This window comes from Sorex fumeus, unplaced genomic scaffold (assembly GCF_029834395.1).
Source record: "Sorex fumeus unplaced genomic scaffold, SorFum_2.1 ptg000002l, whole genome shotgun sequence".
In the NCBI taxonomy this organism is placed as follows: domain Eukaryota; kingdom Metazoa; phylum Chordata; class Mammalia; order Eulipotyphla; family Soricidae; genus Sorex; species Sorex fumeus.
In genome coordinates this window covers 22,820,127-22,841,613 of record NW_026606059.1, presented here as the reverse complement: position 1 = coordinate 22,841,613, position 21,487 = coordinate 22,820,127, and the positions used below count along the sequence as shown (strand labels likewise).

The 21,487-nt window shown below is 41.5% G+C and overlaps 1 protein-coding gene across 2 annotated transcripts; it reads right to left on the bottom strand.

The window, feature by feature from the left end:
- Window positions 1-1,293: 1,293 nt before the first annotated feature.
- PEX2 (peroxisomal biogenesis factor 2) lies at window positions 1,294-20,958 on the bottom strand. 2 transcript variants are annotated; one of them, XM_056110185.1, is made up of 3 exons: window positions 20,847-20,958; window positions 5,055-5,195; window positions 1,294-2,578 (listed from the first exon to the last, which is right to left on the bottom strand). In XM_056110185.1, the coding sequence occupies exon 3, from the start codon at window positions 2,559-2,561 to the stop codon at window positions 1,650-1,652; it is 912 nt and encodes a 303-aa protein (XP_055966160.1). In that variant the 5' UTR covers window positions 2,562-2,578; window positions 5,055-5,195; window positions 20,847-20,958; the 3' UTR covers window positions 1,294-1,649. The 2 variants fall into 2 exon arrangements, with proteins under 2 accessions (XP_055966160.1, XP_055966171.1); XM_056110196.1 differs by lacking the exon at window positions 5,055-5,195 and having other exon boundaries at window positions 1,295-2,578; window positions 20,847-20,954.
- Window positions 20,959-21,487: the final 529 nt, after the last annotated feature.

Sequence of the window (21,487 nt, the reverse complement as noted above, 5' to 3'; positions counted from 1 at the left end):
ACTATATACTGTCCTGCCTCCAAACCAAATATATATACATATTATACGTTACATATAATACATATACATATAATTGTAAATCATAATGCCTCAACAACAAAAAATACATATTACCACAGTGATGCCCCCCACCCATACCAAAAACATCTCTATCTGCCCTGTGGAGGTTAGGTTTAGTCACTCAGCTAGCAAAATACATTCTGGTTACTCAGTGAAAATAAGAACAGAAAAGCCCTGTCTCTGACACTTTTGTGGGGTCAGGTGGAGGGTGGGGTGGCAGATTAAAAAAAAAAGATTTTTTTTTTAAAGAAAAATTTAGAAAAAAACCTTGTTGCTCGAATTGGCATTAGAGAAAGAAAATGCAATCCCCGTAAGACCGACAACTCTATTTATTAGCAAGTGTAGAATCTATGAATCTACTGTGTTTTCTGATTAACATTATGACAATATGGCACTTACTCAGAATATAGAAGGTCTGTTAAAATTCTGTTGGTTTTCATCCTTTCAAATCTGAGATCTAATCCAATTAAGTCACTTATGTCCATTTCAAACTTGATCATTGACAAAATTTAAAATTGCAAGTAGTGAGTCAAAGGCTCATGGTGGCATGAGTGCCTTGCATGTGGCTGACTGGTGGCAGATGGCATGACTGCCTTGCATGTGGCTGACCTGGGTTTGATCCCCAGGTCCCCTGGGCCACACCTGCAGCGATCCATGAATACAGAGCCAGGATGAGTACACAGCCTAGGGTGTGGCCTACCAAACAAACAAAGATAATGACAAACAGTGCAAATAGAATGAAGTATAAAGAAGAAGAATGTAGATCCTGAGGGTCTATTGTTTTTACCCATCAAGACCATACTTACGACAGTACCACAGTATCCTGGGGTGAAATGCCTCCTACTATTTTAGGTTCATGTGATAGCAATGAAGTGGTTTCATCCTGATTTGAGTAATGAGCAACACTGTTTATCCATCCTGGGTCAGGAATGTGCAAGTAATCCCAGGCAGACTAATGACAGTGAGTGCCTGGACTTTACTGGAAATATTAGGCAAGAAATTCTTGCTTTAGTGAGTGAGATCAAAAAGCTGGAAAAACATCAGTTTTAGGCTTCTAGGAGCCATCATTCCTGAGCATGAAGCCAAACGAGCTCCTTGAAAAAAACGTCTTCAAAGAAAAGCTTAAGGTTACAACTGGGGCATCAGATCTCAAGGTCTAAAACATGGCCTTATCATGACCAGATTACAATGGCATCATGTTATTTGTGAAAACAAACGCACACTCATTCCGAGTCTCCAAAATCTTTTATTTTTTTAAAGTTTAACCTCTTTTTAGGAGCAGCAAAATGAAAAAGTATTCCTAGTGGTCATCTCACAAAAAAAAAAAACCCTACCCATTATTCATGACATTAAAATTTAATGCAATGATTTCTTTTTTTAAAAAAAAATGTATTTTCACAATATATTTAGCATCACATGGTTTTTTATGATAAGATTTTAGCAACACCTGGAAAGAGAGAAGCTGGTAACTTGGTAACTGAGCAGCCCTACCCTTTTAGAGACATACATCTAAGTATCCTTGGGGTGAAGACAATCAAGGATCTAGACATAATAATACCATTTTCTTCAGAGAAAACACTTTTGAGTGCCTAGAGAGTGTTCACCTCTGACATCTCTATCCCTGATTTCAACGGCTGCACACTCTGTATCTCTGAGCCACACTTGGGACACGTAAAGTTGATGTCAAATAAAAAGCTGCTCTTGACACAGTAGTAACAGAAGATATGCTCGCAGCCGATGGTGTGCGGCATGGTGGGCCACTCCCCGCACAGAGAACACTCTTTGCCACTGGTGGCTAACGTGCTGTCACGGCTGGGGGCACCGCTCACAGGGATGCACCAGGAAGATAACTTGGCCTTCAACTTCTGGATATTGATCAGGGGGAGGAGAAAAATCAGAAACTCGGCAAAGCCGTGCCAGAGAAGTTCCCTGTTCATGTACTCGAAGCTGACCTGACGGGCACTTTGGGGCTTGCAAAACACCGAGCGGATGCCCAGGAGGCGTTCTGTCAGGGTGGCGAACTTGCCTCTTTGGAGGAAGATCAGGAAATTGATTAGCCCGCCTAGCTTGAAGAGTCCAATGGTGACGTTGAGGCACTGCTTCGCCTTCCCCAACGACGCCAAGTGGTGGTTTCGGAACAAGTCGTAGCAGCGTTCTTCCAGCCACGTCCCGCCGATGGTGCAGGCGGCGTACCAGAGCTTCTGACTCTGGGTCGGTGGCTGGGATTTTGAGGACAGATCGTTTTTGTACTGGATATTCAAAACCGACTGTCCCACGGTGGCATTTCTGGAGTAGACGGTGAATCTCCACAAGAGGAGCCACAGGAGCGCTTTCACTTCTGGCTCCACGTGGGCGAGCAGGCCCGGCTTGAACCCGTGGAAGCACTGGTTGAACTGGGACCAAATGAGCTGCTCCAGGGCCTTGTTCAGCTCCAGCGCGTCTAGCTGACTTACTCTGAGCACTCGGTCTGTCCTCTTCAACTTCTCTTCTCCCGAAGCCATGCCTGCCTTGGCAGTCTCTAGGAAAAAGTACAACAGGGAGTTTCGTCAAATAGCTACACTAGCATAATACCAACTCAACTGACATGGGGAAAACTTTGATATGGACATGATAGGAATGGACAGAAACTGGGCCTTTCTAAAGTGGAAGAATAGTCGTGAACAATCAATCACTTTTTTTTTTTTTTTGCATTTTGAGTCATACCCGGTGACACACAGGGGTTATTCCTGGCTCATGCACTCAGGAGTTACTCCTGGAGATGCTCAGGGGACCATATGGGATGCTGGGAATCAACCCAGGTCGGCCACCTGCAATCAATCACTTACTTGGAATCAATCTCTCTTTCTCTCTCTCTCCCCAACTCTCCCCCTTCTCTTTTCCTTTTGGGAAGTGTGAGGGTGTGTTTGCACATCTGTTGGTGGTCAGGGCTTACAACGGGCTCTGTACTCAGGTATCACTCCTGACAGTGAGAATAGACACACAGAATGATGGAGATCAAGCCAGGATGGGTCATATGTAAGGCAAGCCAGTGCCTAAGTCTTGCACTATCTCTCAGGCCCACTTTTCCTCTCTTTTCTTTTTCTTTTTTGACAACCCACATCAGAGGACTAACAAACAGGTTTTAATTTGTTTTCACAACAGAGGCACATTTCTGCAACATACCTCTAATTAACTAACATCAGTCAGATGTGTTCGCAGAAAGATAGTAAAATCCTGAAGCGAACAGTGATGGGGCTTCTTAATAATACAAAAAATTGAGAACTATATAGACTTAACAAAAACAATGAACACTGCTTTTACATGCAACTTTGCTAAAGGTAAGAAAAGACCTCAGTTTAATTTTCAGCACTTTTATGGATGCTGTTATTTATTTGTCAAGAAGTTATTTACTCTTTTTAAAAATCCACTTGATATTTATAAAGGGGCTGGAGCAATAGCACAGCGGTAGGGAGTTTGCCTTGCGCACAGCCAGCCTGGCCAAGCCGGGTTCTATTCCTCCGCCCCCCTCGGAGAGCCCGGCAAGCTACCGAGAGTTTCTTGCCCGCACAGCAAAGCCTGGAAAGCTACCTGGGATGTATTCGGCAAGCTACCCGTGATGTATTCAATATGCCAAGCACAGTAACAACAAGTCTCAAAATGGAGATGTTACTGGGCCCGCTCGAACAAATCGATGAACAACGGGAGGACAGTGACAGTGATTTGTAAAGGAAGTTTAAATAATAAATACATCTTCATTGTTTTCTTCTCTCATACTATGGAAAAAATTTAATACCACAAAATAACATGAATGCAGAAATGTCATTACTAATTTTTAAAAGTACCTATCATATAGTTTTCTAACAAAGCTACGATATAAAAATAAATACTGAGAGTCTATTATAAATATATTAAGGAAACAACTAGGTGAAAAGGAGAAAAATCTTAAAAAATAAAACATGTAAGTAGATCAGTGGTTAGTTTGAAAGATTCAAAACCTTTATTAAGTGCTTATTATGTGCATGTTAATGGCTAATGTCAACAACTGATTAATTAAACTACTGGGAATAGTTCCCAAGTAGCACTCAGCGTACCCCTATAGGTGATTCTCGTCAACTAGGTTCACAGCTGAGTCTTAGGCTGTGGTACTGCTGGGTATTAGATTGTGGTACTGCTGGGATTGACCCTGGCCACCCCAGGGAGCTCAGGGGCCTCTCAGGCCACTTCCTACTGCAACGGTGTGGCTAGCGATGTTATTGGTGCAGGGGATTGAACGAGGTTGGCTACATGCAGGCATAAGACAGTTTACTCACTCCTATACCGTCTTCCTAGTCCCAGAGACTAGTTTAGATATTTCTATTTTACTAATGAACGTGTAAAGTCAAACTAGGATAAGAAATCTGCCTAAAACTTACTTATGAAAATGCCAACACACAAAGCCTGATGAAGATCTTCCATCCAAGTACTAACCACCGGACCCTGCTTAGCTTCCGGGATCCGAAGAGATGGGGCTCGGAGATCTGATGATGATCTCTCAGGCTCTGAAAGGCCGGCCCCTCCCCCACCCACAAACTCTAAGTTATACATGGCCGGAATCACACTGACTCTCAGCTACCAGTGGCCATGTGATCTCAGACGAGTCATTTCATCTTATCTCTGACTTGGCTTCCTTCACTTACAAATCTGGAGACAACAACAGTCTTCAAAGTGCTTTAAAATCCTATAACATATTAATGAGTTTTATTAAAGAAAGTTAAATATGATTTCTTGGAAGGATCGGAAAATGCATGCCAATGTAAAGTTGAGATTGGAATATTCCAATCGTTAAGATCGGAATATTCTTAGTCATCAGAGATATTTTCAAGTTTTTTAAATTCCCCACTAATCCCATGTGACCGAGTTGCAGAAGATTACATGTTTAACAAGCTGAAATACATGAAACAAAAATGACTATGAGATGATGGGTTAGGTGCTATTTTCTCCCCCGACAAGAGTTAACAGGAATGTGTCTTACTCACAAGTGCCAGAGGCTTCCTGGGGTGACCTTTCCTTCCCCCTTTCCTACAGCTCCTTCAAGAATTTGTAAATCGATGGTTATGGAAGTAGGGAGTTTTGCTGCAAGTTATTCTGTAAAATCTTTGCTTCATATTAGTCAGGAACTATAGGAAAGAAAGAAGGTGGTTAGGAGAGTTTTTGTTCCTCTCTACAAGTCTAGTTTATCACTAATAGTCTAATTTTTTTTCATCCAAAATATTTTTCAGATCCATTCACTACTCTATGACTTTCAAGTCCTTTCCTAAATCCTGACTGCTCCCATCTCTCCTGAGTTACATCTTGTTGATCTAGCTCAGGATCAACTTCCCTCAGTGTCTTTTTCATACCGCAAGAATTATAAAACACAAAGCTCCCCATATCACACCTAGCGTGCTTTCCTTCCCAATGCCTTGAACTCTGGTCATAAAGCAGCACCTTCTCTTGTTCACTCGTGGACATTCATTCCCTGTTTTTTTCTTTTTTTCTTTTTGGGTCACACCCGGTGATGCACAGGGGTTACTCCTGGTTCATGCACTCAGGTATTACTCGTGGTGGTGCTCGAGGGATCATATGGGATGCTGGGAATCAAACCTGGGTTGGCCGCGTGCAAGGTAAACGCCCTACCCGCTGTGCTATCACTCCAGCCCCATCCCTATCTGTTTCTTTGACTGAACAGTCTGATCCTAGTCTTTAACTGAAAAAGTCAACCAAACTATTTTAAATACTGGATTTGACATACATCACTTCTTCCTGACTCTTCAAACGATGTCAGCTGCATCTCCAAGCTGTCTTCTGAGCACTCTGTTCTCTTTCTAGGCTTTGATGTGCCATACGTAAACTACTTCTAAATGATCTATTTCCTCCACAACAGGATAGCTCCTCTTGCAGATTATTTGAATCATGTCAAGCAGAAATTTAGCAGCTAGCATAGTGTCCAGCATATAGAATGAACTAATACAAGTATTAGATGAAATGATAAAGAGGATAAAATGACTAGGGGTGGGTGAAAGGTAGAAAATACAAAATCCTATCCACTAACTACTTAAACCTATTTCAAAAGACCATGCGGGTGGTGAGAGAAAACCTGGGAGCACTGGTAGAGGGAACTGACCATTAACCTTTACAATGATTTCAAATGGCCATATTCAGAATATTAATACTTATTCCAACAAGCTTGTTATGTATCTGCCATTTGCCAGTTACGTTTCAGAGCCCATGACATATTGATATAGCAGATAGTCTCAAACCTTGGGGTCACTACAATCTAGTGGGTCTAGAAGGGGAGAAAGTGTGATCAATAAAATAAAAAGACAATTATAATAAGCAGTAATACATGACATGCAAGGGGGAAATTCTGGACATTCACTTGTAACTAGACTCCAGAAGCGATAGCACAGTGGTAGGGCGTTTGCCTTGTATGCAGCTGGCCCGGCCGAGGTGGGTTTGATTTCTCTGCCCTTCTTGGAGAGCCCGGAAAGCTACCGAGAGTATCTCGCCTGCATGGCAAAGCCTGGCAAGCTCCCCGTGACATATTTGATATGCCAAACACAGTAACAACAAATCTCACAATGGAGACGTTACTGGGCCCGCTTGAGCAAATCGCTGAACAATGGGAGGACAGTGCTACAGTGGAGGACAGTGCTATATATACTGCTAGACTTGAGAAGGTCAAAGAAGGGTTCATAAAAGAGGCACTGTCTAAATGGTCCCCTGAAGGGTTAGCAGTGTCAGACTAGTCAAGGAAGTTTAAGAATATTCCTCCAAGAAGAGGGAATAGCAGGTCAGGTCTAAAAAGACAAGGATGAAGAGATAAGGCTGCATTGTATACCTTGAACAGGGTATATTACTTTATTTTAAAATTTTTTGTTGGGGGGGGGGGTGGGGAACCACACCAGACTGTGCTCAGTACTTACTCATGGCTCTGCATTCAGGAACCACTCCAGTAGGGCTTGGGGGACCACACTGAGTTGTGGGGGTTGAATCGAGGTTGGGTCTGTGCAAGGCAAGTGCCCTGCCCCATGTACTAGCTGGACGGTACATTCAAAAGAAAGGTAATGGGGAGCAACTTCATAGGCAGAAGCAAAGAACTGATCAAACTTGCGTTCTGGACAGCATATTTTAGCTACACTGAAGGCAGATTAGAAACTGAGAGACTGGAGTGGCTAAGATGATAGCTAAATGACTATAAAAGTGATCTAGTGAGAAAGTAATGGTGGCGTAAATTAGGAACCAGTAGGGATGGAGAGAAATAGGTACCTTTGAAAACTTCAATGGTAGAATCAAAATAATTTAGTGAGAACTAAGCCAAAAATAGCCAACTGCATGGAAAGTAGTGCAGTTCTGTGAAACAAAGCACAGAGATATGCATCAGAAGGAAGAGATAACAAAACACATGCGGGGCTTGAGATCTGAGGGTCCCATGAGACATCTAAGAAGGGAAAAAATTCTGTAAGTAGATATGAGAAAAATACCTGGGTGGAGAGTCTGAGAGATCTGATTAAGACTAATCTATTTTAAATCCACTTGATTTACTTCTGTGCTATGCCCAAGAAGGGCGTGACATAAACAAGATAGCTAGAGCCTGTTTATTAAAAACTGAAAGTTTTCTAATAATAAAAGCTGAGTTTTCCTACTGCAATTACTTAATCCATTTCATTAGCTAAGTTCACTGGTCTTACATCTGTCATCTTCCCTAGTCAGTGGTCTCACTGTTCTTGTCGTCTCGTGGTTTTAAAACCTGAATGTTTATCACAATCACTCAGAGATTTGTTAGACCTAAAAGTCTCAATCGGTTTTTGATTCATTAGCCTTTGGATGAAAACCACAAATCTACATTTCTGATAAGTTTCCTAGTGACGTTAAAAAGTACAGGGCTAGAGGCTAAAGGGGTAGGACGAGAGGTAAGGTGCTTGTCTTACAGAGTCAACCCAGGTTCAATCTCTGTCACCCCAAATGGTCCCCCAAGTCTGCCAGGAGTGATCCCTAAGCGCAGAGCCAGGAGTCAGCCTTGAGGACCACTGAGTGTTCCCCACCTCACCAAACTGCAGGACTAGTCTACTTCAAAGCACAATTTATAATCGTGCTCACTCTTCCCCTCCTCCCCCAATCTATCACTCACACAGTTCCGTGTTGCGCTCACTCCAGCCCTCCAACTCATTTCTGGTTAGTTTTCATTCCTAATCTAAAGGGGTACAAATCTCCCATTGACTCCAGCTTTTCCTTTCTTCTCTAGGTGGTGCTATGAGGACAAAGGCCATTCACAGATTACACAAACACAACAATCATACTCAGCCTACCCTACTACATGCTTGGGACTCAGAGAGAGACACATCCTGGCTTTTTCCCCAGACCTTGGCAGCAGGCCTCAACTTGAGTTTGCAAGAGAGGGAGGCAAGAAAATGAACTAGAGCAGGTGCTGGAGACTTAAGTGGGCTGTCACTAGCTTCAGGATCGATCCTCCTTCAATCCCCGGCGCCATGTAAGGTCCCCTGAGCCCTGCTAGGAGTGGTTCCTGGGCACAGAGCTAGGAGTGATCCCTGAGCAGAGCCAGGAGTAAGCCTTGAGCACAGCTGAGTGTGATTAAAAGAAAAAAAACCCAAAAACAAACAAAAATGAACTAGAGCAGTAGCAGAAGCATATGGTGCCACCGAATCTCAAGGCAACGTGTTAAATTTCAAAACCAAGTGGCAGAGTTATCACCCAAGGGGAAGAGCTCATGCACGGCACATACAAAGCCTTACGTGTGGTCCTCTGCACTTCGTGGCACCCTGTGCTATACCAGGTATAGTCACAGTAGCCTCCAGTGCCGCCTCCCCAAGTGCTCCGCCTGGCCCTAGATACGTTTTAAAAACTACTCAATAAGAACGGAATTCCAAGGCACACAAATTTCGATTTCTAATGAGGTGCAACCGAAATTTATGTTACTGATATGATGATACTGTGAAGGGGTGCTGATGAAAAGACTTCTAAAAATGATACACAAAATAATTAGTGAATAAGAAAATTCTTCTCATTTCTTGTTGTTGACAAATTTTCTCAAACTTTTGTGTAATTAAGAAAAAACACAACTGCGAACATTACAGTGGAGGATGAAAATTCCTCAATAAGCGAATACAAGTCTAGAGAACTCTGCCCACACTTTCCAAGTCACCTCTTCCTTTAGCTCTTATTACCCCTGGGATAAAATACAAATTTTTCAAAGCCAAGCTAGTTTAATTCTGTGTCTACGAAAACAGGATGAGAACGCTATTCGAGTATCTCAAGGAGGAATCGAAAGAGCTATGCTTGGAGTATCACGCTTCACTCAAATGAAAGAATGAATCCAGAGTTCCGATCTCCGTCAACGCTCAAGAAATCAGGGACACTGTCTCATTTGCCAAGGCATCAAAAATCAGATGGGCTGGACACGTAATGAGATTTAGAGATGACCGCTGGACTAGAGCCATTACTGACTGGATTCCATGGGACGTCAAAAGACTGTGTGGACGCCCACCTACAAGATGGTCAAACTTCTTTGTCAAGACCCTGAATGATCGGTTTGAGGCTCTGCATATTCCTAGAACGAGCAGATGCCATTGGGCTACGCTAGCACGCAACAGGGATGAATGGAGACGTTACTGGCACACGCTCGAGTAAATCGATGAGTAACAGGGTATCAAGTGATCAAGTGAAGTGATCTTGGCAAACTGACACTATTCTGTTTTCCCCAGTGAAGGCTGTAATTCCAGACCATCTTTCAGTCCCAAGTCTGTGCCTTGCTCCTGTATCTAAAATACTTTACTTTCTCGGGGCTGGAGCAGTAATGCAGGGGTAGGATGCTTGCCCTTGCAGGCAGCCGACCCAAGTTCGATTCCCAGCATCCCATATGCTCTCCTAAGCATCGTCAGGAGTATTCCTGAGTGCAAAGCCAGGAGTAAGCCCTGTGCATTGCCAGGTGCGACACAAAAAGCCAAGATAAATAGATAAAATACTTTACTTCCTCTACCAATGATTCCATTGCCCTCAACTATCAGTTCTCTACATTCTACACTCCTTTGCAAGGTCCTTTATAACTGTCTCAAAATCCATTTTGGACATGAGGGCAATCTGGCTGTGACACCTGTCACCTCACTGATCGCCAGGCTTGATTTGACTGATGTGGCTTGTGAGGCGGGGATCCCCTCCCCACTCACTGCTCCACGTGCGACCAACTCAAACCTGAGCTTGGTTGGTGGAAGAGGACAGACATACCCTGATACAGGCAGACTGGGCCGGGGTTCTTCGGTTTAGGGGACCTGAGTAGCCACGTTTCCTTGTAGAACCTCCAAAGGAGCTCCCCAAATTCCATTATTATCATTTCGAACTCTGGGAACAACTGTGTATGCTACACACCTAAGTCCTCAACAGCATGCACCAGACTTTTGGTTATGTGGATCTATCTTCCCCTAACCCTTAGCCAGTTAAAGGTGAATACCTCAAATTTAGTTGTCAAAGCAGCTGCCATCTACAAAGTGATTCTGATACTTGGTTCAGTTTTCCTCAGACAAGACCCTCCCAAGCAAGCAAGACTGTGTTGAGTGATAGTAGCACTATCTACAATTAGGCATCCTGCCCAGAGTTCGTTGCCTGAGGTCTGAATGCTAAGCAAAGTTCTCCTTATTATCAAGGTCCACCTGAAAAGCTAACCTTACCGAGCTATGGATACTAGGATTCCCTATATTAAACTGTTGTGACTAGAAATCTTATGCAGTTGAATTCAGAGGAAGTAAGTGGCTTATGTAGGAGTCAGTGGTGCCACTTTGTGTAGCTTTAGATCCTAGAGTCATGATCAGTTTCAAATCATGTCTGTTGCATTCTTCTTACAGAATTTACCGCAAAGCTGGGCTTAGTGTAGATGCTAAGTAAATGTGTGCTGAACCTACACACAATGGAATGAGTGCTTTGGCAGCTAATTAATGTACTGACTGAATATTTTGGAGAGCATCTGAGATGAACGGGTTTGTGAGGGAAGGGAGATCTCTCTTCCTAAGGTTCATATTAATTTAGTGAACAACTAATCAAAAGAAGTCACTCCCCAGAGGAATTTATTTGGTTCTGATGAAATCATACTTGAAAACATTCAGTAAAATAAATTATGGTACCTATACATAGGGCTGTAGCGATAGCAAAGCAGGTAGGGCATTTGCCTTGCATGAGGCCAACCCGGGTTCAATTCTTCCACCCCTCTCGGAGAGCCCAGCAAACTACTGAGAGAATCCCACCCGTACGGCAAAGCATGGCAAGCTCCCCATGACGTATGCAAGTTCCCCGTGACATATTCGATATGCCAAACACAGTAGCAAAAAGTCTCACAATGGAGATGTTACTGGTGCCTGCTCGAGCAAATCAATTGACAGTGACAGTGACCAATATATAATGAAATATTAATTGGCCATAAGAAAAAATGAAGTCATGAAATTTGCTGTTACCTGGAAGGACCTGGAGAGCACTGCGGAGTGAGGTTAGTCAGAGGGAGAGAGCCACACAGTATGATCTCTCTCATATCTCATTTTGTTCTCATAAAGGAACATAATAGTGCAACAACAAATACTCATGATCAATGGAAACAACATGCGAACTGACACTCAGTAGGAAACAAGCTACCTGCAGACGCTGGGCAGAGACCAGGGAGAGGGCAGCGTCCACTGCAGAGGGAAGAGTTCAATTGCGAGGACGAGGTGGTGCAAAGAGGCGGTCAAGTGTTATATGTGAAACCCTATCAGTAACAGGACTGCAAATCACACTGCAAGAATTTGTAGCACTGTAGCACTGTCCTCCCATTGTTCATCGATTTGTTCGAGCGGGCACCAGTAACATCTCCATTGTGAGACTTGTTGTTACTGAGTTTTGGCATATCGAATACGTTACAGGTAGCTTGCCATGTGGGCGGGATACTCTCTGTACTTGCTGGGCTCTCCGAGAGGGGCGGAGGAATTGAACTTGGGTAGGTCGCATGCAAGGCAAATGCCCTACCCACTGTGCTAGAGCTTCAGCAAGAATTTATATATAAAAATAATTTTTAAAAAAGCCTCTCACAGAAGCATGTGAGAATGGTGGGTGGAAGGCAAATGGGGTTGGGAACATTGGTGGATGGACGTGGACACTGGTTAAAGGTTTAAAAGGTGTTAAAACACTGTGTGCCTGCAACCCAATCATGAATAACTTCGTAATTTCATGGTGACTGAAAATAAATTTGAAAATAAGGGAACATTTAGCAAAGACAGAAAATTTTACTGTCTGCAGCAAAGAAGATGCCAATGTGTACTCTAACCAATTCAGTATTTGACAATCAGTATTATCAAAAATTCTTCCATCCCTTCTGTTACAAATTTTACTTCTCCCACCCCCTTTCTGCCTTTACTCCCAAGGCCTGGCCTCAGTATATGTTAACAACAGCTGGGTTTACTCTCCTTTCTACAGAAGATTCTTTAATAAACCAACAGATTATTACAAAGTCGCTCTTAAATCTTTATTCTTCCAGATGAATAATTTGCTTCTCTACATTTTGCTTCATGTTTTATTTTGAAGCATTAATATTACTCCAACATTTATCTTAGTCATTTCTCTGACCTCTTTTAGTTTTAAACATTGAAGAGTTCATTATACACAACAATCCATCCACGTAGAATAACCCTCCTATGCTCTGTTTCCTTTTAAGCAACCAAGATAGAATGAACACACACACACACACACACACACACACACACACACACTTCTAAAACCAGACTTAAACACAGTCAGACCTGGACTCGAGAGTTACAGCTCTGTCACATACTTTGCACATGATGTTAAAAAAAATATCTTAAGCTTGTGGTTCTTTTAAAAGCTGGAAATAACAGCTATCTCACGAAACTGTTGAGATTAAACCAGATAATGTTAGGAAAGAGGTCTGGAAACTGTAAAACAGTAGTATTATTACAATACTGCTGCTTTGGCTAGGGACGGGCATAGGAAGAAAAGACTGGGAGTTGATTTTGGCACAGCTCGTTTCAAAGACTGAAATCTTTATTACCACTTATACTAATACCTCAATCAACCTGTGGTAAAATAAATTTTTCCTAGGAAATATTGACTCAGCCAGAAGTTCCCAAATGTACTTGGTCTGCTGCCTTATTTTCAGGAAAAAAAAAAATTCACTTAGCACCCGTCCTGGAAATCTATCTTCTTTAACGGAATAAACAGAAAGCATGTCATTAACTACACCCAAGGGTACTATCCCCTCCTACAGGAAGCACCCTGGGAATCCGGGCCTAGAGCAAGGCATGGCAGTGCATGCAGATAATATCTGACTCTGGGGTGCTTCACTGGGCAGAAAGAGCACAGTACAGGCCAGTCTGAGAGAAGCACCCAACGTTACTTGGTTTGTCATCAGTATATCACATGAACTCTTTTTTCCTTTTTCTCCTGCAAGTACAGTTATTCTGTAAAATGAGCTTTAGAGAAGGACAATGCCCAGGAGTAGGAAAAAAAATCATAAAATACAACTCGCTGTTCAATTAATCTGTGTATGGGATCTTCCCACTCCTGCTCTACAATAACATTTGCCCTTTGATAGGGAAAAAGCACAGGAAAAAAAATGACAGAGATGATTTAAAAGCACACAAAGCAATTGTCAACAGAATAATGTAGCACTGTAGCACTGCACTGTCCTCCCGCTGTTCATCGATTTGCTCGAGCGGGCTCAGTAACGTCTCCATTGTGAGAATGTTGCTACTGTGTTTGGCATAGCGAATATGTCACGGGGAGCTTGCCGGGCTTTGCCGTGCAGGCGAAGGCGGGCAAATTCTGATAAATGGCTACCTAACTTAACCAAAGCTTATAAAGTACCTACCACATGCCCAGTCATTCTCCTGGGTACCAGGGAATTTGCTCAACTACTTAACTTTCAGTTAACATCCTTTTATTTAAGCATTCTTACTGTAGCACTGTCCTCCCGTTGTTCATCAATTTGCTCGGGTGGGCACCAGTAACGTCTCCATTGAGAGCATTCTTACATTAACTTAATTTCTGTTTTGGGAGCCACACCCAGCAGTGCTGGGGGACCAATGCAGTGCCAGGGATTGAAGCAGGTAATCAGAGAGAGGGGAATCAGACTTGCTAGGAGACAGTCCAACATGAATGATCTTCCCAGTTTTTAATTTGCAGTGTGTTTCCACTTGGTATCTGACAGCAAAGGAGAAGTCATCTGCTGTGATCAGAACAGGTTGGCTGAAAACTTGCCCACTGAGTCAACCCACAGTAAAAAAATCCCGTTTTAAGCAAACTGCAATGATTTTGCCAGTATGAGCAATCACCAAGAAGAGACCCCACTGGGATATACATTTTAGAGGGTTAAGATGGTGGGAGAGTTTAGTAAGACTGAAGGGAAGAAGAGACACTGTAGCTTAGGGAGACGAGTTACAGGATTCCTGCAGTGAACAACTATTAAGGAAGGTGCTGGAAACATTCTGGAAAAGTCACTCCACTTGCTTTCCTAAGAACTATGAAACTGAAGGAAGATCATGGTATGTTCACATTTTCAAATTAAAAAATCACCAACTACTTGGTTAACTGGTACTTTGCTGTTACACCGATAGCCATCTAGACCCAACTATTGGCTAGACACTTTCTCACTTTCCAGAATTCAAGTAAGCTTAAAAAAACACTCCTTATGTTGTAGATCAGAATCTTGTTTCTCCAAAATAAGCTCAAAGTTGAAAAGTTTAAAAAGTTCATCTTCCCTCCAACCCCCAAGTGGGAACTGTTGTGAACTGAAGCAAATACCACTGAATTTAATTCAAATGGATTTTTCTAGAATGCCAAAACCAGGCAATGCTATTTTTCCTATTATATCACGGAATTTCATTCTCTTTGATTTCTAGAATTTCATTCTTTGGGGGCAGGAAGATAGCCCGAAGGGGTGGAGACCATGCCTTACTTGGGCAAGGCCAAGAAGCAGAACCCGCAGAACTGCCTAGTTCTGTCATGGTGACAGTGGTCCCTTCTCTATCCCAACTGACTTTTCTGCCTGCACTTGAGGCAGGTTTTCAACTGCGGATCCATTCTCCTGGCCCTCTTTTTTGCTGTCCTTGGACATTAGTCTCATACCTTTTTTTTGTTATTATATATATATATCCCACAAATGAGTGCAACCAATCTATGCCTGTCCCTCTACTTCTGACTCATTTCACTCACATGATACTCCCCAAATCCACTGTGCACTGAAAGTAGGTAAAGAAACAAACATAATAACCTCTCTGTACCTGTACTGCAAACCATAATGCCCAAAAGGAGAGAAAGAAAGAAAGAAAGAAAGAAAGAAAGAAAGAAAGAAAGAAAGAAAGAAAGAGGGAGGAAAGAAAGAAAAAAGGAAGGAAGGAAGGAGGGAGGGAGGGAGGGAGGGAGGGAGGAAAGGAAGGAAGGAAGGAAGGAAGGAAGGAAGGAAGGAAGGAAGGAAAGAAGGAAGGAAAGAAGGAAAGAAGGAAAGAAGGAAAGAAAGAAAGAAAGAAAGAAAGAAAGAAAGAAAGAAAGAAAGAGGGAGGAAAGAAAGAAAAAAGGAAGGAAGGAAGGAGGGAGGGAGGGAGGGAGGGAGGGAGGGAGGGAGGGAGGGAGGGAGGAAAGGAAGGAAGGAAGGAAGGAAGGAAGGAAGGAAGGAAGGAAGGAAGGAAAGAAAGAAAGAGGGAGGAAAGAAAGAAAAAAGGAAGGAAGGAAGGAAGGAAGGAAGGAAGGAGGGAGGGAGGGAGGAAAGGAAGGAAGGAAGGAAGGAAGGAAGGAAGGAAGGAAGGAAGGAAGGAAAGAAAGAAAGAAAGAAAGAAAAAGTGCCTGCCACAGAGGCAGGTGGGGTAGGAGAGGGGATGCCAGGAAGGAAACTGGGAACACTGGTGGTGGGAAATATACGCTAGTGAAGGGATGGGTGAACATTATATGACTGAAACCCAACCAGGAACAACAGCTTTGTGAATGTGTATCTCACGGTGATTCAATAAAAAAGAAAGCTGGCATTAAATGTTTAATGAAGGATGGGTATGGTATCAAGGACACGTTAAAAAGATGCTTATGGCAAAATCAAGATAAGATTAAAATGCAGAGCATTTACTAAATTTAATGTGATTGACATATCAACAAGTATGTTTAAGACAAAAGAATCTAGAACTAAAACTATTAAAAAGGTCTCCTGTAGATGCATTATCATCAGACATACCACACTCTTCTTTTACCGAAAACTGAAAATTTGTTCATGCACCAAGAGTATTAATCTGTAACCTTAGTATGACCGAAAGCAACTCAAGCTTTCCTCTTATGCTTTTCAATCCCAAAAGAAAACTGTCATTTGTACCATATTCCATAACTCAAACCAACTGCATCTCACTAAAGTATTCTTAAAGCTGCATTCTAGGGATTTCATTGAGCATAGTACAAATTATGAATGAATATATTTTATTTGAAAACATGTTATTGACAAAAATCTATCAATAATCACGTTGAATACTGTCAAGGGTATGTCAATATTAATGTAATTATGACTAAGGGGATAACATGGATTTTTAACTATAATACCAAGTAACATCTCCCACATTGCTGCTATCAATATACACATTATTATTGACCTGTTCTGAGAATCTCAGTACAAACTGGATGAATTACCATTAGGCATATTTGTCAATGCATGCTTCCGACAAAAATTCTACATATAAATTTATAGTCATGTAAATTTTGTCAGCAAAAACACGTGATTTCCACGTAATACCTATAGTTAGCAAGCCATTCACCACTGCTACCAGGCTATTTTTGCCAGATCCACAAGTCAACCAATATTTAGTATGACGCTGGTACTGCTACAACATAACAAGGCATGTTAATAATAAAACCACACGTTCACTTTTGTATTTTAGGTTTATACAAATTTTAAACTACCACTTCATACTATGAGGCTCTGTGAATAAAGTTCCAGCACCAGAGGTTAAACTTTGAACCGACACCCTACTATTTTATTTCTTTTGTGTAGTCAGATAGATTTACTGTCCATTGTATTGAAATCAATACTAATAAATGGGACATGCATCAAAGAGGGATTTAACAGGACGCTGATTCCCAGAACACATTTCCAACATGAGCAAAAGAGAAAAAGCTATGGCTGAGACCCATTAGAACACTGTGACCTCTGGCACTGCGAACAGGTCTAGAAATCAACAACCCTAAGTTCAAATCCCAATTCTGCCACACATTTGCTAAGTGACCTGCCATTACTCTTTTGTCACTCTCTTTAATCACACAGTACCTAGCTCTCATAGTTTATGGAAAAAAACCAAAAACAAACCCTAGACAAAACTTTTTCTGATTGTAAGATATTATAGGAAAAAATGTAAGCTGGGTTTTGGACATTACATCTCTAAATTACTATTGTATTCAATTCGATGTTCATCCAAATCCAAATAGAAATTTTCTTTTGGGATTTGGCCTTTTACAAATATATGAAAATTTCAAAATAGCATATACGACTGGAAAAAAAAAGGGTGGCAATACTAAGTAATCTACTTGTCTCTTGTTTCGTTTTTGAGTTTGGAGAAGATAACAACTCACATACGACAGTCTTCAAAACTATTAGTTTTATACAAGTAAGTTCCATATATCATTCATGGTAATTTTATTCAAGTAACTAAAAACTGAAACAAAATATTTATAGAATAACTTAAAACAGAATTTCCAATATTTGGGCATAGTTTCACAAACATATGTTTGAGAGAACAACATGAAACTTGTACCTTCTTTCAGAAAACTGATACCTCACAGTCTTTTAAGAAAGCACACTTAATTAAGACAACTTTATTTTCCATGTAAATTAGTCTTCTGATCTATGTGTAAGTCCCACCACACCTTTTCTTGAATTTCTGGATTGTTTTCTCTTAAAATCTAAAAATGAATTTTAAAAACTGGTTCTGATTAGCTATGTATTCTAGCCCAGGTTCACCAGTAAGCCATGTGACTGAGACAAGTAATTTTACCATACTACATCATTGCCAATAAAAATATTATATAAATAAATATATTCAACTAAAAAAAAAAACTCCCCATCCTGAATCCTTGTAGGAATTTCCTAAAGGACCATGGTAGAGGAAGAAAAAATTAAAATAACCACTCCCAACTCCCAAAATAATATTGAACATAGCTTTGGAAGATGGGAGAGTAATACAGATGTCTTGGAAAGTAAAAAAAAAAAATCAGAATGTAAGATGGAAATAGAAAGATGCCTCTTTAAAAAAAACAAAACAAAACAAAAAACTAAGGAAGCCCTGATAAATACCACTAACAACTTGGAAGTGTGAATAGGAACGACAGGACAGGAGCTAAAGTGCCCTTTGGAAACTTAACAAACCCTTACAAGATTAGGAAAGATGTGGTTTATCATTTGTTTTAAAACCAGTAAATTTAAGTGCAGAGTAGTCAACTTTAGGAAATCGCACAGCTAGAAGTAGCAGAGCCATGGTCCAATACTGACAAGGTGATGGGCCTAAAAGGGAAACGAACATTTCAGCAACACAGGACGAAGGTGAAACTATTTTCAGAGTCTACATGCTAAGAAACTACAGATACAGATATGCACTATAACAACAACAAAAAAAAGTCAATCCAATATGAACAAACCTGAGTCCCATGAAGCCACTAAGTCTTTAAGCACTTATATTAGAAAATGGTTTTAGGATCTAATGGCCTGGAAATTCTAATTACTTGGAAATTATTAGAATACACATTTAATTGTAGAGTTTTGGACACTGGAGAGACTGTGGATGAGCCTTAAAAAAACAAAGATATAATCAAAGGAGAAGGAAGAACTACTCTGTGACACATTGTGTACAATAGTTTACTATTATCTGTTTTTAGAAGACAAAAATGAAGGCTTCATATTAAAGCCAAATTGACAATTAGGAAATTTCTGGTAAACATTAGTAAAACTAAAAAATACAAAAAGCAAGTTTTTAAAAGAGGGTATTTGTTAAATTTGGATTGAATTCCATCCTACATTGCTTAAAGTAAAACCTTTTCATTCAAATTCATTCAAAAACAACCAGATTGTCATCCAGTTCTTCAGATGTTGAAAAAAAAAAAAAAGAAGAAAAGAAACAAAGGGCTGGAGAGATAATGTGGAGGATAGGAGCTTTGCCTTACAAGCAGCAGACCTGGGTTCAATCCCCTTCACCTCATATGATTAGATCCCTAGCAGAGCCAGGAGTAAGTACAATTAGTTTTCTTAAAAAGAAGAATTACATTTGTATCTATTGAACAAGTGAGATAGAATACAAGCATATTTATGGCTTTTAATAATGCATTAACTTGAAGATATCTCATTATAAAAAAAAAACTAGCAATCAAATAAGCATACACTGAATACAAACGAGTATCAAAACATAATTTGAGTGCTAGTGGAAAAACATCAAGTCTGAGATATGAATTTAATTTTTTCTTGACCAGAATCTTGTTTTTGATGCAGAGGCCATAAAGTAGCCGCTCTTTAAAAATACTTCTTAGTAGTGACTTATTTTGTGTCCTCTCTATGACGCTAATAATTTTCTACAGGAGTTTTTCTGAGAGAACAGTTTTAAAATCACAGATTGGTTGCTACTCCTAAGAGCAGAAGGACCTTTACAAAGCTGATCAATGGTAAACCTGAGTCAGACATCAAGTCTCTTGAGTTAGTCAAGCATTCTCTGATCCATTACTTCAATTAATTTTTTTTTAAAGAAATACATTTCTCTTTTGATTCTGCACATAATTCCACTATCTTCCTTCATATCCCTTCTGGCTCAAGGTCATTCAACTCCAATTTTAATTTCTCTATACAAATAACTGATAATGTGGGCATGGTCAGAGAGGAAATGTAGAAAAACAAAAAGTCAGTCATTACAAGTTTATTTCTGTTCAGTTCTGTTCTAAAGGCAAGCCATTAGGGAAAACTGCTTAAACAACAAATTAGGCATAGAATCTCAGTCTTACAGTCATTACTTTAAAATGTCAAGATAAAAAGAAACCGCAAGATTACAGAATACTAGACTATATTAGACTTCAACATTCAACAACTTAGTCTCCTGTGAAAAGTCTTTTCACTGTTACGTTTTTGTTTTTGCAAAAGAACTACATAAATAAATTCAGTGTTTCAATTTAAGGTACCACCAGGGTAATACTAATGATACTCATTCTCATATTTCTTGCCAAAAATCGAAGTTAACAAACGTTCCAATTTTAAATTTCTCTATAGTGCTTCCACTGTAAGAAAAATCATAAGTTTAGGAAAAAAATGTAACTTAATCATGACTTTTTTTTCCCCCCGAAGCAGGTCAACACTTTGCATGCAACAGGAGCTATTGTTAATTTGGATTCGAATGATTCCTGATAAAGTCATTCATACATAGCTCTCAGCAGCACAACATGCGGTGGGGGAAAACTAAAGTTGTCTCAGCAAAGTTACTTTGTGGAATGCCAAAAAAAAAAAAAAAGGAAAAAAAAAGCAGCTTAAGTCTAATGTTCTAAGAGGCGCGGTCGTAATATTACTATCAATATTGCAGGTTTTCTTCATTGCCTTTGCCGAAATTACGAAATTTGTTGTTGTTGTTGTTTGGTTGCTTGTTTTGTTGTTTTTTTTTTCTTTTAATTTTTGGGGAGAGAAGGCCAAAAACCAGGGCAAGTGGAGCCAAGGAGCCAGTTCCAAGGTCGTGCAACACCACGCCCTCCCCGCGGCATTCAACGACCTCGGACTTGCAGGACGGCTCTGCCCCGCAGACACTGACCTGACCAGGGTGCGAAACGCCCGAGCTCCGTGCAACTTTTCCGGAAACACTTCCCGGGAAGCAGAGGCTTTTCCGAGCTCCACTTGCTCGCCCCAGGTTTCCGGAACTCGCGGGCTTCCGGAGCGACGCAAAGACCCGGAAGTGGCTACAACCGGGGCGAGTTTCAACCAATGAGAACCACGCTGTGGCCAAAGTGGCCTCGGGAGAGTCCCGGAACCGGGAACGCCGACGAGCCGAAAGGCCCGAAGAGCCGAAGAGCCGAAGAGCCGAAGAGCCGAAGAGCCGGAGAGGACGCCGCAGTGATTGGTTGGCTGGAAGAAACCCGTCGCTGATTGGCCCGAGGGTGACGAGCCGCTGGCCTGGGGCCGGGCCGCGCGCGGGGCTGCGGGGGTGGGATAGGTGCAGACAGTCCCGGCTCGGCCCGGCCGGTGGACTCCCACGGGCAGCCGGACAAGCGCCTCCGAGTGGTGGCCGGTGTCTCCGCACTTAGCCTGGCCTTTCAACCGCGGGGACTGGCGGGGACAGGGCCCTGCGTTAGGGCGGCCACAGCAGGCCTGCTTGGCTTCTGTCGCAGAGCCGAGGGTCCGGGGTCTGCTCTTTGCAGCAAAGGGGACCTGGCAGGCGGCTAGGGCACGCTCACT